The 12986-nt window shown below is 55.7% G+C and overlaps 1 protein-coding gene across 1 annotated transcript in view; it reads left to right on the top strand.

The window, feature by feature from the left end:
* The window catches only part of FAM178B (family with sequence similarity 178 member B), an 84086-nt gene that overhangs the window by 54220 nt on the left and 16880 nt on the right, over window positions 1–12986 (top strand). The window contains exons 12-13 of the mRNA XM_087823771.1: window positions 3685–3772; window positions 10571–10696. Coding sequence (XP_087679897.1) covers window positions 3685–3772; window positions 10571–10696 — 214 coding nt within the window. The remainder of the gene's footprint in view (window positions 1–3684; window positions 3773–10570; window positions 10697–12986) is intronic.

The raw sequence follows: 12986 nt of genomic DNA, 5'->3' as shown, positions 1-12986 counted from the left end.
TAAAGACTAGGGCACCAGGACGGGCTAAGCTTCCCCCGGTAGGAGCTACAGGAGGCCTGAGGCTGGGAAGCAGTGCGCCTGCGTTCCACTTCCCGCTCTGCTGGGTGTTTGGAAAACCAATTCCAAATTTCCCAGCCCTTTGGCTCCTCTAAGTGCTGATCCAGTGTCCTGATCTTAGGGAGGCCCGTGGGAGTGGCGGGGGCTGGGCGAGGCGAAGCCCGCTGTGAGCGTAGGGCTGGAGCCTTGCCTTATATGACAGTGGCTGGGCCGGCTCCAGTGGCTTTTGCATCCCACTTTGTCCGCCTGGTTTGAGTTCCGGGGAGGCTTTGCCGGGTGGGGTCTGGCAGCTTCCAGGGAGGAGGAGCCCAGGCCAACCTCAGCAGGCCTGGCCCTCTGCCTGCCCCCAGCAGTCGGGGGGGGGGGGGGGGGGTGTGCATCTTTGCTCTTTCTCCTCTGCAGAGTGAGTTCTCAGTCTAAAATTAAAAAGCAGTCCTGTCCCCTCTCCCAGTGGGAACTGAGAGTGCAGGGGACTGTTTAAAAGGCAGGGAAAGCCATTAGGATGAAAGGCAGTGGGCATGCAGGCGACGGGGGAAGCACCGCTCTCAGATGTGGGTTTCTTTTTACCCACTCACCCCCTCAGTGCTTTTTCTGGTGCTTTCTTCATTTCTGGACAGCAGCCCTGTCCTGACCCACCCTGGTCTGCTTCACTGCCTGCCCGCCAGCACCCCCACCCCAGGTGGGCCCTCCCCGCCTGCCTACGGTGGTAAAAGAGTCCCTCGCAGTCCTGCCTTCCATTACTGACGCCCAGATGCAGGACTTCTGACTCTGGCTGCAAGTTCGCTCAGAGTAGCAGCTCAGAGGGGCCATTTACCTCCCACTGTGTTCTGGGCCAGCTGCTGCTGGGGCTCGGGAGCAGCTGGAGAGCAGGTCCTGACTGACTGTGGGGGAAGCCACGCAGGGTGTGTGATGGGGCCGGGGCTCCGGGAGAAACTGAAGGGTGGGGTTAAGGGTGGAGAATCTGGCTGTACCCACCAGTGTGGGGGACCCCGGGAAGAGGGGCTCCTGTTTTCTGTCCCATGGTGCAGTCCAGATGGAGCTGCCTTTCCTCAATACTTGGAAGCTGAGGCCCTCTGCAGAAAAAAGTCAAGGCTGACAGGAGACAGGGTCAGGGATGACCCCATGCTGGTTAATCAAGAATGGATTGCCAGATAACATGCAACATGCAAATACAGCACGGTAGAAACTTATACTAAAAAAATTACTCTTTATAAGAAATTCAAAAATAACTGGGCATCCTATATTTTTATTGGCCAAATCTGGCAATCCTATCTCCTCCCCCAGCTGGATTCCTTCTTTAAGTAATAATTTTATTGAAATGTAACATACAAACAGAACAGAGCACAGGACCGTAAGTGTATGGCTTGGCGATTTCCATGTGGAACCAGCACCCAGATCAAGAAATGAAATGTGAGCAGAGCCTGCCCCCACCATGTGTCACCAGTATCCCTAACAGCTGGTACTGGCCCATTATTGTTCTTTGTATAAGTGAAATCATACCTATATATTTTTTAACGTTTTTATTTATTGATTGAATTTAGAGGGAGGGAGAGAGGGAGGGAGAAAGAAACATCAATTTGTTGTTCCACCTATTGATGCATCATTGGTTAATTCTTGTATGTGCCCTGACCAGGGATCGAACTGGCAACCTTGGCATATCTGGATGATGCTCTAACCGAGCTACCTGGCCAGGGCCACACATATATTCTCTTGTGTCTGGCCTCTTGCACACGGCACCGTGAGGGTCATGCAGGCTGTGGGATGAGCTTGTCGGTCGTTTAGGGCCCTTAGCGATGATCTTTCACCCATCCCAGTGGTGCGGTGCTTCTGCCTTTCTCGTCTCTCCGTGCGTGCCCGGGAGGACTGCTGGGCCGTGCGGTAGGCACGCAGACAGCTTTAGTAGATCTTCCAAACAGTTTACTGAGTGGAGGCACCAATTTACGTTCCCACCAGCTGTGTGCAGGCCCTGCTGCCCCACACCCTCCCAGCGCCGGGCCTGCTCCTCTTTCGAGTTCATTCTGGGGCGTAGTGGTACCGCCTGCTGCTGCCTCTTTTCTCTGTTTAATCAAGAGCCTCTTGCTTTGTTGATTCCTCTGACTTTCTCCACTAAGTGCTATTGAAGAAAATAAATGAGGCCCCTGGTTCGGCTGCCAGCCTGCGCCGCCCCCTCAGTCCCCAGCACCATGGGGGCCTGGGCAACCTTAGGCCCTGGGGTGGAGGGTACAGGGAAGCCTTCAGCACCAGCTGAGGAGTGGCTCAGTCCTGCTGCCCAAAGCACCTCCCTAGGGAAATGTCATTCCTGAGTGCTGTCCACAGCGTACTGTGCCCAGGTCCCTCCCTGCTTTAGTTCCCCTGCTGCCTCTCCACACTGTGAGGTCCCTCCACAGTGCTGTCACCTGAGGGCCGTTCTCTGAGGAGCCAGCTCCAGCCCAACAGTTTCCTCCAGCTTCAGGACCTCTCCTTGCTTTCCCTGGTGGTGGCTTCCCGCAGGAATTAGGGCCTGCGACCACATCAAAGTGCATGCTAGGGGCTGACATCTGCCTGTGGTGGGGGCGACAACTGGGGGGGGGGGTGTAGAAGATGTAACCTCATGGCTGAGGCTGTGGCAGGGGAGCGCGGGCGGAGGAGGGGCCCTAGACCCCTCTTCCCATCACCTCTCTCCAACCTCTAGTCTCCACTTCCGTCCCCTCTTCTCTTTTGCTCACTCCAGCCCTCAAGGACTCTGGAAATCAGAGCCCCAAACATTAGCATCTTAAATTCACATCAGAGGTCTTCATTCCTGAAGAGAGGAGATAGCAGCCCCATCATGAATGAATCATGACTGTTTGGCGCTAGACTCAGAAGCCCAGCTCAAAATGACTCAAGCAAAAGGGACTCTATTGGCTCATACAACCAACCAACTGACCTGCCGATTGAATGGTCCTGGGGCTGGTGGGCTCCGGGAGCTGGCAGGGCGCTCTCTGTCCTGTTTGCTTCATCCTTCAGGCTCTCCCACAAGGAGGCAGATGGCCACCAGCAGCTGTAGGATCACCTTCTGCCAAATAAGTGGCCCTGCTGGAAAGGCACACACTCTGCTGACTCCCCAGGCCACTGCTCAGTGGTTCAGTCACAGGGACGGTGTTGAGCCAGGCCTGCCTGGCTCAGGTGCCCACCCTGGGAGCCCAGGTCTGGGCTGGATGGGAGAGAGGTTCTCCAAAGGAAAGTCACTGGATGCAAGGTGAAAAACAACAGCAAAATGTGGCCTTGCTGTGCCAGGTGACCCACCTCCCACTCCCTGCATGGGCTGCAAGGGTCTAACCCTGCAAAGGAAGAAAGGCCAGGGCCTTGCAGAAGGGTTGACATTTCCTCTCTGCGTGTATCCACAGGTAAGTGTACGGACAGAGAAAAACAGGAGAGAACACTGCTGTGCTGGCCTCTGGAATTGCCAGTTACTTTCCTTTTTCCTTTTGCTTATTTTTTAACTTTCCCGTCATCCGTGTTTGAGTACTTCTAAAATAAATAAATGCTGTAACCAGAGGAGAAAGCCCACGGCTCCCTTGTTTGCCTGTCCTGTGGTGGGTGTCCTGCCACACACGGCCGTCAACACCCCTCCTCTCTGAATGTCTCCGTCTCTCTCTCCCCTCGCAGGCAGCTACGAAGCCAGCTCAGCCTCGTGGTCATTGCCCGGCTGCTGGACCAGCCTGAGACACTCACCCTCTGGCAGGAGAAGGCCCACGTGAGTTTGCGCCTCTGCCAGGTGTGTCCGTTGGGGCCTGGGAAGCCAGTGGGCTAGTCCCCTTGGCTGTCCCCTTGGCCTGCTCGATCCCATGCTTTCCCCAAAGGTTAGGAGCTTCAGGCCAGGAGAGCCAGGCCGAGTTTGAATTTTTTACTCATATTCTTGCATTGGACAATTACTTCTTACATGCCTCCTGTGTGCTAGGCTCTGAGGATAGAGTGGGGAGCAGGGAGCATATATTACGTTCTTTTAAAATTGTGATAGAGTATATATAACATAAACTTTACCATTTTTAGCATTTTGAAGTGTCCAGCTCAGTGGCCTTAAGTGCATTCCGAATGCTCTGCAGCTGTCCCCACCATCCAGCTCCAGAACTTTTACATCTCCCCAAACAGAAACTCTGCCCCTGTGAAACACTAACTCCCACACCTCCTCCTGCAGCCCCTGGTATATCATTATTATTTTTAAAGAAATTGCACATATATATATATGCTTTTATTGATTTTTTTTTTAGAGAGAGAGGAGGGGGGGGGAGAGAGAGAAACAAACATCAATGCAAGAGAGAAACATCGATCTGCTGCCTCCTGCACAACCCCTTGCATGTGCCCTGACCAGGAATCGAACTGGTGACCCTTTGGTGCACAGTCCAACCAACACTCCAACCAACTGAGCCACAACAGCCAGAGCTGTTATATCATTTTTATATGTGAAAAACAAATACTGTTCTATTGAAACTACACCCTTTCAGTGACCCTCTGTGCCAGTGTCAAGCATCCTGTGGACAGTGGGGAGGCAGCCTTGTGTTCTTCCCATTCCTCTGTTTTCCAGAAAGCTGTGACTACAACCTCCTTGCAGTTCAAAGAACATCTCTCCAGGGGCCCTGGGGCAGCCTGGGTCACAGCCAGCCCAGGGTGCATGGCAGGGAAGCTGAGAATGCACTCACCCTCCCAAGAATCTCCCTGCAACCCCAGAAGTGGTGCGGGGTATTGCTGACCCCTCCAGCTCAGCATTGAGACACACAAGACAGGCCTGGCCAAAGGCTGCGTGTCTCTGGCCACTGGAGGTGCACAGGCCAAGTCTGTGTAACCCCTCACCCAGAGTGCTGAGAGAATGTTCCAGCACATTCCAGGCAGGGTGGACTATGGCTGAGTCTGACATTGCAGGGACGGGCTCAGCAAGGTGACCGGTCAGGTTGGCTTGTCAGAGCACGCCCAGCCTGGCTTTTGCCCTGGCTGTCCCCTTTGCCTTAAATGTTCTTCCCCTAGAACTTAGCAGGGCTGGAGCTTCTTGTAATTCCAATTCCAGCTGAAGTGTCACCTCCTCCAAAAGGTCTTTCCTGATCACCCAACCCAAAGTACCCTGGCACTGTCACCCTGGTTTTAAATTATTCGTGGTGTTCACCTGATATTTTCTTATTTGTTCAGGGTCTGTACACACATGTATACACATGTGTACACACACACACACACACACACACACACACACCCTAGCAGCTCCCTGAGTGCAGGGACCAAATGGCTTCTGTTACTGCTGCCCTTTGGTACCTAACACAGTGCTGGCCACAGAGGACCTCAGTGCACACTGGTGGGTGCACACTGGTGGAAGTGAGTTGCCAGTAAGTGAGCAAGGAGAACATTCTCCCTTCAGAGACCTTGGGAGGGATGGGAGAGGGAGTAGCCTGCACAGGGGTCACTTCACAGAACATCTCTGTGAAGAAGAGAGGGACCAGACAGTGTTGAGGGGGGCGCCAAGTGGTTAGGGGGCAGGGCGGGCAGAGCTGCAGCAGGGAAGAGGGGGACAAGACCAAGTGGTCCCAGAGGGATTAAGAGGACCACCTGGTAGAGAGACATTGGTGGCAGCCAGAGGGAGTCACCGAGCCCCACGGACAACAGCAAATGTCAGCAGGGGGCGGGGGCCTCGGGGAGCAGCACTGAGATCAGGGAAGGCAGGACAAGCTGCAGACGAGGGGTGGCGGATTGGGGTGGCCGTCCTCCAGCAGCATTTGGCAGTGACTGGAAAGTCAGAGGTGACTCCAGCGTCAGCATCAGTTCAAGGTTTGGGGTTTTGTTTTACTTTGATTTTATTGACCAAAGCCTGTGCGTGGGCCAGCGAAGGGAGTGCGATGGGAGGCCTGCAGGCCCTGCTGGGGGAGAGGCCCTAGAGGAGAGGGTGTGAGCCAGGCGGCGGAGGCGGTGAACTGGCTCCTGGAGGTGTCCTGAGCCAACCTTGAAGGCTGAGTCGGCGCTTGTGCTTGTGCCGAGGCGGGCAGTACAACTGTGCAAGGCCTGCCAGACGCCCAGTAGCTGGAGGGAAGAAGGGCCCGCTCGGGCCTGTCCGCGCGGCCTTCAGCCTTCGTGTGTTTCCCCATCTCCACTGCCAGCCCGGCTGCTGCGCTGCCTCCTCCCAGGTCTCTGGCTGCAGGCGCTCCCCTTTCCAGTCTGGCTTGTCAGACGGATCCTCATGAAACACACCTTCAAAGGACCACCTCAGCCCCACAACCGCCCATGTTCAGCCCACACGCCCCCTCCCAGCATCTCTGCGGCCTGTTCCTCTCGGCCTCCTCGCAGGCCAGCTCAGCCTCTGCACGCAGCTCTGTGCACATTTTTTCCTTTCACCCCTCACCTCCCAGCTGAACAGAGGTGGCTAACACGCTACCGGCACTGGCTGTGTCCCAGGGCCACCTCAAAGCTTACCTCTTTCTCACAGCAGCCCTGGGTGGTAAGGACTCTGTTTATCACCCATCTTTTACAAATGGGGAAACCAAGGCAGCTGCAGTTAGGAAAATTCTCAGGGTCACACAGCAGCAAAGTTGTTGACCTGGGATTCAAGCCCAGAGGCCCTGGCTCCAGAGTCCTGCCCTTGACCCTGCAGCGAGCCATCTGTGCTTCCCCAGCCCCGCCCTTGGCTCGCACTGTGGTGGCAGCCTGGACCACACCTGCCACTTCATGCTGCAGGTGCCTGCTGGTGCCTTGAGCTTTAGTCCTGAATGGCAGGTAGGAGGACACGGGCCATCCCTCCCTCGTCCTTCATCAATGCACAAGTGCTTGTCCAACTTTATCAACTGATTCACTAGGAAGGGGGTGCAAGGGCTGAGAACTGACTGTGGGATGAGTGCTGGGCAGAAGTCCCTGAGGCCTGCAATGCTTGGCTCCCTATCTCAGGCTGCAGCCTGTGGCCCTGGGAGCAGGAGCAGGTGCTGGACAACTGAAGTTGAGGATCAGGACTTCTGTAGGAGTTCAGGACGCAACAATCCCAAGGTGTGCATTTTCCAGGAGAATATGAGGGTCTGATTGTTGCCTGTGGTTCCTAGGACTCCCTAGACCATCCCAGAAGCAGCAGGGTTTTGTCCTCAGGCATCAGTATGCTCCAGACGCTTCTCAACTCACTGAAGATACAGCCCTGAAGAGAACTCAGTCCCTCCCTAGTGAAATTCATGGTCCAGGGCAGGATGGACACAGGGACCAAGGAAAAAGTAAATATTTGACATGCCAGGTTGTATTAGTGCTCTGGAGAAAAAGCCAGAGAAAGAGGAGAGGACTTGTCGGGAGGATGCTATTTGATAAAGTTGAACAGGGACATTGAGCACAGACCTGAGAGAATCACGCAGGTTTCTGGGGAAAGCAGTAACACCAAGTGCAAAGGCCCTGGGACAGGCAAAGGCCTCTTAGGTTGGAGAAAAAACAGAGAGTGGAGCAGGAATGGAAGAGAGGAAAGTGGGACTCAATCTGCCAGCACCTCCAGGCCATAGTGGGGGCTTTGACTTTCATGCCAAAGTGGAGATCCATTGGAAGGTTTTAAGAGGAAAAACATCATTGATTTATAAATTTTTTAAATTTATTCTGGCTGCTGTATTGAGAATAGACTACTGGGGGTGGGGGAGAAGGAGGTGATGGCAGTAACCATGGTAAGAGCTGATGGTGGTTTGGCCTGGGGAGATAGTGGCATAGGTGGGAGAAGTGATCAGATTCTAGGTATTTCCCAAGGACAGCCAGTGGGACCTGGGATGTGAGAGAAAGGAGGTGATCAGGGCTCCAAAGTCTGCACATCTGGCAGGGTGGAAAGGCACTTGACCGAGACAGGCAAGGCACAGGTGGAACAGGTTTGGAGGGAAGTCGAAGTTTGTTTCTTGTCGAAGACCACCTCTTGCTACACAGCAAGGCTCTTGGGTCAAGCCATGTCTTCCAGTCTGGAGTTTGAAAAACAAGGGCTTCACATTGCTGACGTCAAGGGGGTTCGGGTTTGATCTATAGGGAAACTAGCTGCAGCACTGCCCGGCTATTTACTTGTTAGTTCATTTAATGAATACAGATTAAATATGTACCAAGTGCCAGGCCCTGTGCTAGGCTCTGGGACACTGAAGTGAATGAAACTGCTCTCGTGGGGCTTACATTATAGTAAGGGAGGGGGGAGCAGATAATAATAAATAGGTAAATTACACAGCACATTAGAAGGTGATAAATGCTATGGAAATACAAGGAGTGCAGATTGGCGACTGGTGGGGGCTGGAGGGCTGCAGGTGGCCAGAGAGCTGGGCAGACCTCACCAAGCAGGTGGGCCTGGAGCTGGGGCTGGCAGGAGGGAAGGGGCAGTTGTGCAGTGTCTGGTCAGAAGGACCACTCAGCATCCAGGCTTCTGGAAGCAGCAGGGGCCACCAGGGCATCATACACAAGTCCTCCTTTGAGCAAGTAGGAGCAGCATTCGGGGTTGAGCGCAGGAGTGACAGGCAGAGTGGACAGTGCCCACGCTGGACCTGGCCTGCCCCCTCTCGCCAGGCAGACCGTTGAGACCAGTGGAGAGCTGCCTTCTTGGGTGATCATTTGTTTCTGGCCTGAAGGTGTCTGTTCTCAAGAGCTGAATGTTTAGGGAGCAGGCTTCCAGAAACTAGGGCAAGGTGGGAAGATGTGCTGTCAGGCCCTGGCCCAGCAGGGACCCATGCAGCCCAAACAAGCCCTTATCTTGGAGAGAGAGGGGCTGGTTGAGCTGGAACCAAAGGGAATAAGCAATCAGAGGGCGAGGCTCGCTGCACTGAGCGGAGGAGCTGTTTTCATGGAGTGAGAGGGGAAACATGCAGCTCTGTTTGTGCTGCTCTGCCCAGCCCTGTCCAAGGCTCCCTGGCACGAGGGTCCAGCTGGAGCAAGGCTGCCTGCCTGGGGACTGCTCTGGGGGCCCCAGCTGCAGAGCGGCCCCTGTGCTGGCACAGTTGTGAGTCCTGAGCAGGCAGTGCTGCTTTGGAAACTCTCCAGACTTGCAGTGACTGAGCAGGGTGGCACACTTGGTTTTGGTGAAGCTCCAGATGGTGCCTCTCTTCACTTAGAACCTTCCCTCCCTCTCTCCCTGCCTCCTCCTCTGCCCTCCTGACAGGATCAGACATTAAGCCAAGAAGCCCTGGCTCCCTTCCAGGAGCCAAGGCTCAGGCCTGACTCCTAACCCTCAGCTCAGCTGCTCTTTTGGGCTAAGCCACAGCCGCTGGGGTGCTGAGCAGGTGTCTGAGGGTGAGTCAAAGGGAGGAAGCCAGGTGTGCTGGGCAGGGCTGGGCTCAAGCAGGGAGCTAGGCTCAGGGGCTCAAGCCCTTGCCCTTTTGGCCACCCTGCACCTGCTACATCTGAAGAGATGGTGCCTCTGTGAACTCCCCTGACTCTGCTCCCTTGTTCTGCACCACTACCACCCTCCCCAGGGCTGCATGTGGCCTCAGAGGGATCTGGGCTTGGGCTCAGGCTCTGAGCCTACCCGCCTGCCTGCCCTGGCCACAAGTTAGCTCCGGGGGAGCTGGGTGGTCCTGGTCAGGGCTCAGCTGAGGCTACCCGAACCAGGTGCAGCGGCTGTGGGAAGGATTGCTTGCTGCAGACACCTGGACTTACGTGGACCACGGTCCGGAGGGTGGGGAACACTGGCCCATTTGTTCAGAGAGATGGGCAGTTTAGATGTGGGGTGGGACAGCTGGCAGATTAAGTGACATTTCAACCAAATGCAAGGTGTGGACCTTGTGTGGAATCCCCATGCCAACAAAGCAGCTATAGAGGACATATTTGAGACAACCAGAGAAAACTGAACACAGGTGTTAGATCATTTATGGAATTCATTCTTGGTAATTTTGTTGGGCAAGAGAATGGCATTATAAATAGTGTTGGTGGGGAATCCGAATCCTTTTCTGTTAGAAGCTCTCTGTGGGTAGAATGACATTTGGATTTGCTTTAAAATTCTCTGGAAGGGAAGTCGGGGAGTTGGGGGAGTTGGGGGAGTGGAGGCTGAAACAGCAGCAGCATGATGGTGGTGCGTCTGCCCTGCTCCCGGCAAAGGCAAAGGACGGCGGGGGAGTGGGGGTCCTACACAGCTTCTCTTCCTCCCTGAGCCCTGCTGAGGCCCCACAGGAGCAAGTTAAACGTAAAAAGAGGGGTGCGGGAGAGAGGGCCCAGGGCAAGTGGCAGCCAGGGCAGGCATTCTTCCTGGTGGTAGAGGGACCCTCTAAGCCACAAGTATCTGCTGACTGCAGGCAGGTGGGCTCAGCATCCACCCACGAGCTCTTCCTGTTCTCTCGGCTAAGGGGGCTCGCCCGGTGCCAGGCCCTGCAGCGTGACTGGCACCCTCCTTTTTGCTCAGAAGGCGTGTACTTATCTCCACCTTATAGATAAGACTCAGTTTCCAGGCGAGAGGTGGATCCAGGGCCTGGGAGCTGGCGGTCTGGCCCCAGAGCCTACACTCTGAGCCACCACTGCCAGCAGGGCATCCAGGCCGAGTCCCTGAAGTGCCCCAAGCGCTCAGCTGCCTCCCATCGTGACTGATCGCCTCTCTCCTCCCCAGCTGGTAGTGCTCAGCCAGCTCCTGAGCCTCATGAGGCCATCATCCCTCCAGCAGTACCTGGACTCTGAGACCTTGCCACCCTGCCAGGAGCAACAGCCAAAGGCCAGTGCTGAGCTAGATTACAAGGTGAGCACCCAGCACCTGCTCACCTCCACGAAGGTGTTGAACCACAGGAGTGGGTAAGGCAGGGCTGTTCACCTTTCACCCCTGTGGGCCCTGAGGGGAAGGAGGCTGGCAGGCTTCCTCCCTCGGGTGAGTAGGTACTCACTGTCTGGGCACAGGCTGTGATAGTGCCCTGGCCCAGGCCCCACGCTGTGGGGCGCTGTGTGCACAGGCCCAGGCAAATGTCCGCTCACCTTGCTCCCGACTCTGCTGTGCCCTGCACATCTGGCCTGGCTTTGTTGGCCACAGGTGCACCATAAGTCTCACAGCACTGTTTAGAGAGGATGCAGGAGCAGAAGTGCTGATGAGGGCAATGGAGTGGGAAGGGACACAAAGGAGGAATGAGGGGAAGGTCCTGACCCAACGATGTGGGAGGCCCCCTGTTCTCTGAAGGCAGCACCAGGTTGACTGCCCTGTCCTAATTCAGCACAGTTTTCACTGAGCCTGAGTCCTTGGCCTTCACCAGTTTTTCCTGCTGACTTTCTAGGCATTGCCCAGGTTCCCTGAAAGCCCTGCTTTGGCAGGAGTCAGGGCAGTGCAGTCCCCCAGAGCTGCAGGTGTGGGGCTTGGAATAGGGAGGCTGTGGCCCCTGCGGTGAACGCCAAGCAGGGGTAGGTGTTGGGGCTTCAGACTGGATTCCCTTCCTGGGGAGCGCAGTGATGTCAGTGAGCAACCCGCCCTGGAGACTCCAGATAAGAAGTACAGATAGGCACCTTCCTAATTTAGGAAGGTGGTAATCCCAAAAGCTCACCGGAGGCTGGGTGTTGACAGTTCAGAAGTCTAACCTTTGGGGATCATCCTGCAAATCAGATAAATGAATTAATTACTTAATGAACACAAATGGACCATTAAGAAGGTATGAGAGCCCAGGTATGTGCTCTCTCCTAGAAGGCATGGAGAGGTTGTCTTTCAGCTCCACCTGATGTTAATGCCGTTATCAGGCTGCTGCCTCCAGGAGCCTGTGAGCGCACGTGTCCCTCTCTCCTGTGCCAGCTACTTCCTGACACATGGAGCTGGCCATGGCTGAGTGGGATGTTCGGGGTCAGCCCAGGGTGGTGTCTGAGCAGGGCACTGGTGGGCAGCCTCAGGCCTGGGCAGGGAGAAAGAAGAAAAAGAGGGGAAGGGGAGGTAGAGGAGGGGCTGTCTGGTCCACCCTGAAGAGTGTGACCTCCAGGCCCCTTGGGGCCACTCCTGTGACCTCACCTAGTCGGGGAGGGTATCCTTTATTTTGAGGACTGTTCTCATGCGTAGAAAGGAGTTCTGAAGTATCCCCTTGGTCAGTGGTCATACTGGAAAGGACCAGTTTGGCCTGGAAACCTGGAGCGGCTGGCGAGTCTCAGCACCCGACACTGGGGCAGAAGTGTCGAGGGTGCTGGTCAGGGCAGTGGAAGGGGCACGGGGTTCTCAGATGCTTTTGCTGTAGCAGGAGCCACCCGGTGGGTGGCGGTGGTGGCGGCAGGCGGCAGGAGGCAGCAGGCAGCTCTGTTCCTCACCCAAGAGGGAGGGCGCAGGTGAGGCTGGTGGGAGGCCCTCAGAAGACACAGAAATGGGAAGTGTTCTGTGCCCTGGGCCGGGTTCTGCTCTGACCTGGAGGGGCCAGGTGGGGCAGGTGACTGGGCTCCTGCAGCCCAGCCCCACTCCCACCTCGGCCGACTGACTCCTCATTAGGCCCCAGAGCGTTTCATCTTCAAAGATGATCAGGCTACTCACCAGCCAAAAACAGTGGAGGCGTCAGCCGCCCTGTTTTACGGGAGTGGTGGTCTGGGCAGCTGAGCCTTTCATCCCCAAGCTCAAAGGCTTGGCCTTCTTTCTCCTGAGGTACAGCGGGGAAACTAAGGCCAGAGCGAGGTGGAAATGGGGATGGGCCCCGGGCCCTTTCCCAGCCCTTGGGCCCTCTCCCGCAGACCCTGCTCACTCCTGTCTGGGTGATTTCCTGCCCTAGGAGGCTGCTGTCTGGTGGCAGCCCTTCTCCAGCCCTGCGGGGATAAACACTTCTGCCAGGCTCCACTCCCTTCTTCCCCACCTCCTCTCTTTGCCTGGGGCCTTGGCCCAGTCTCCTCTCTCCCCTGTGACACACCCAGCCTCCCCCCAGAAGGGGAGAGCTCCTCTCTGCTGACCAGGGCATGACTTTCTGTCCTCACTCGTCTTGTGGCTTTGCAGTTGTCCCTTTACTTGTCCCTAGCCAGACTGTGGGCACAGCCTGTGTCTCCCAGCATCATATGGTAAACTCCGCACTAGATGAGTGAATGAATGA

This window comes from Miniopterus natalensis, chromosome 13 (genome assembly GCF_054644295.1).
Source record: "Miniopterus natalensis isolate mMinNat1 chromosome 13, mMinNat1.hap1, whole genome shotgun sequence".
Classification (NCBI taxonomy): Eukaryota; Metazoa; Chordata; class Mammalia; order Chiroptera; family Miniopteridae; genus Miniopterus; species Miniopterus natalensis.
The sequence above is the reverse complement of the archived record's forward strand: the minus strand, read 5'-3'. Positions and strand labels throughout refer to the sequence as shown.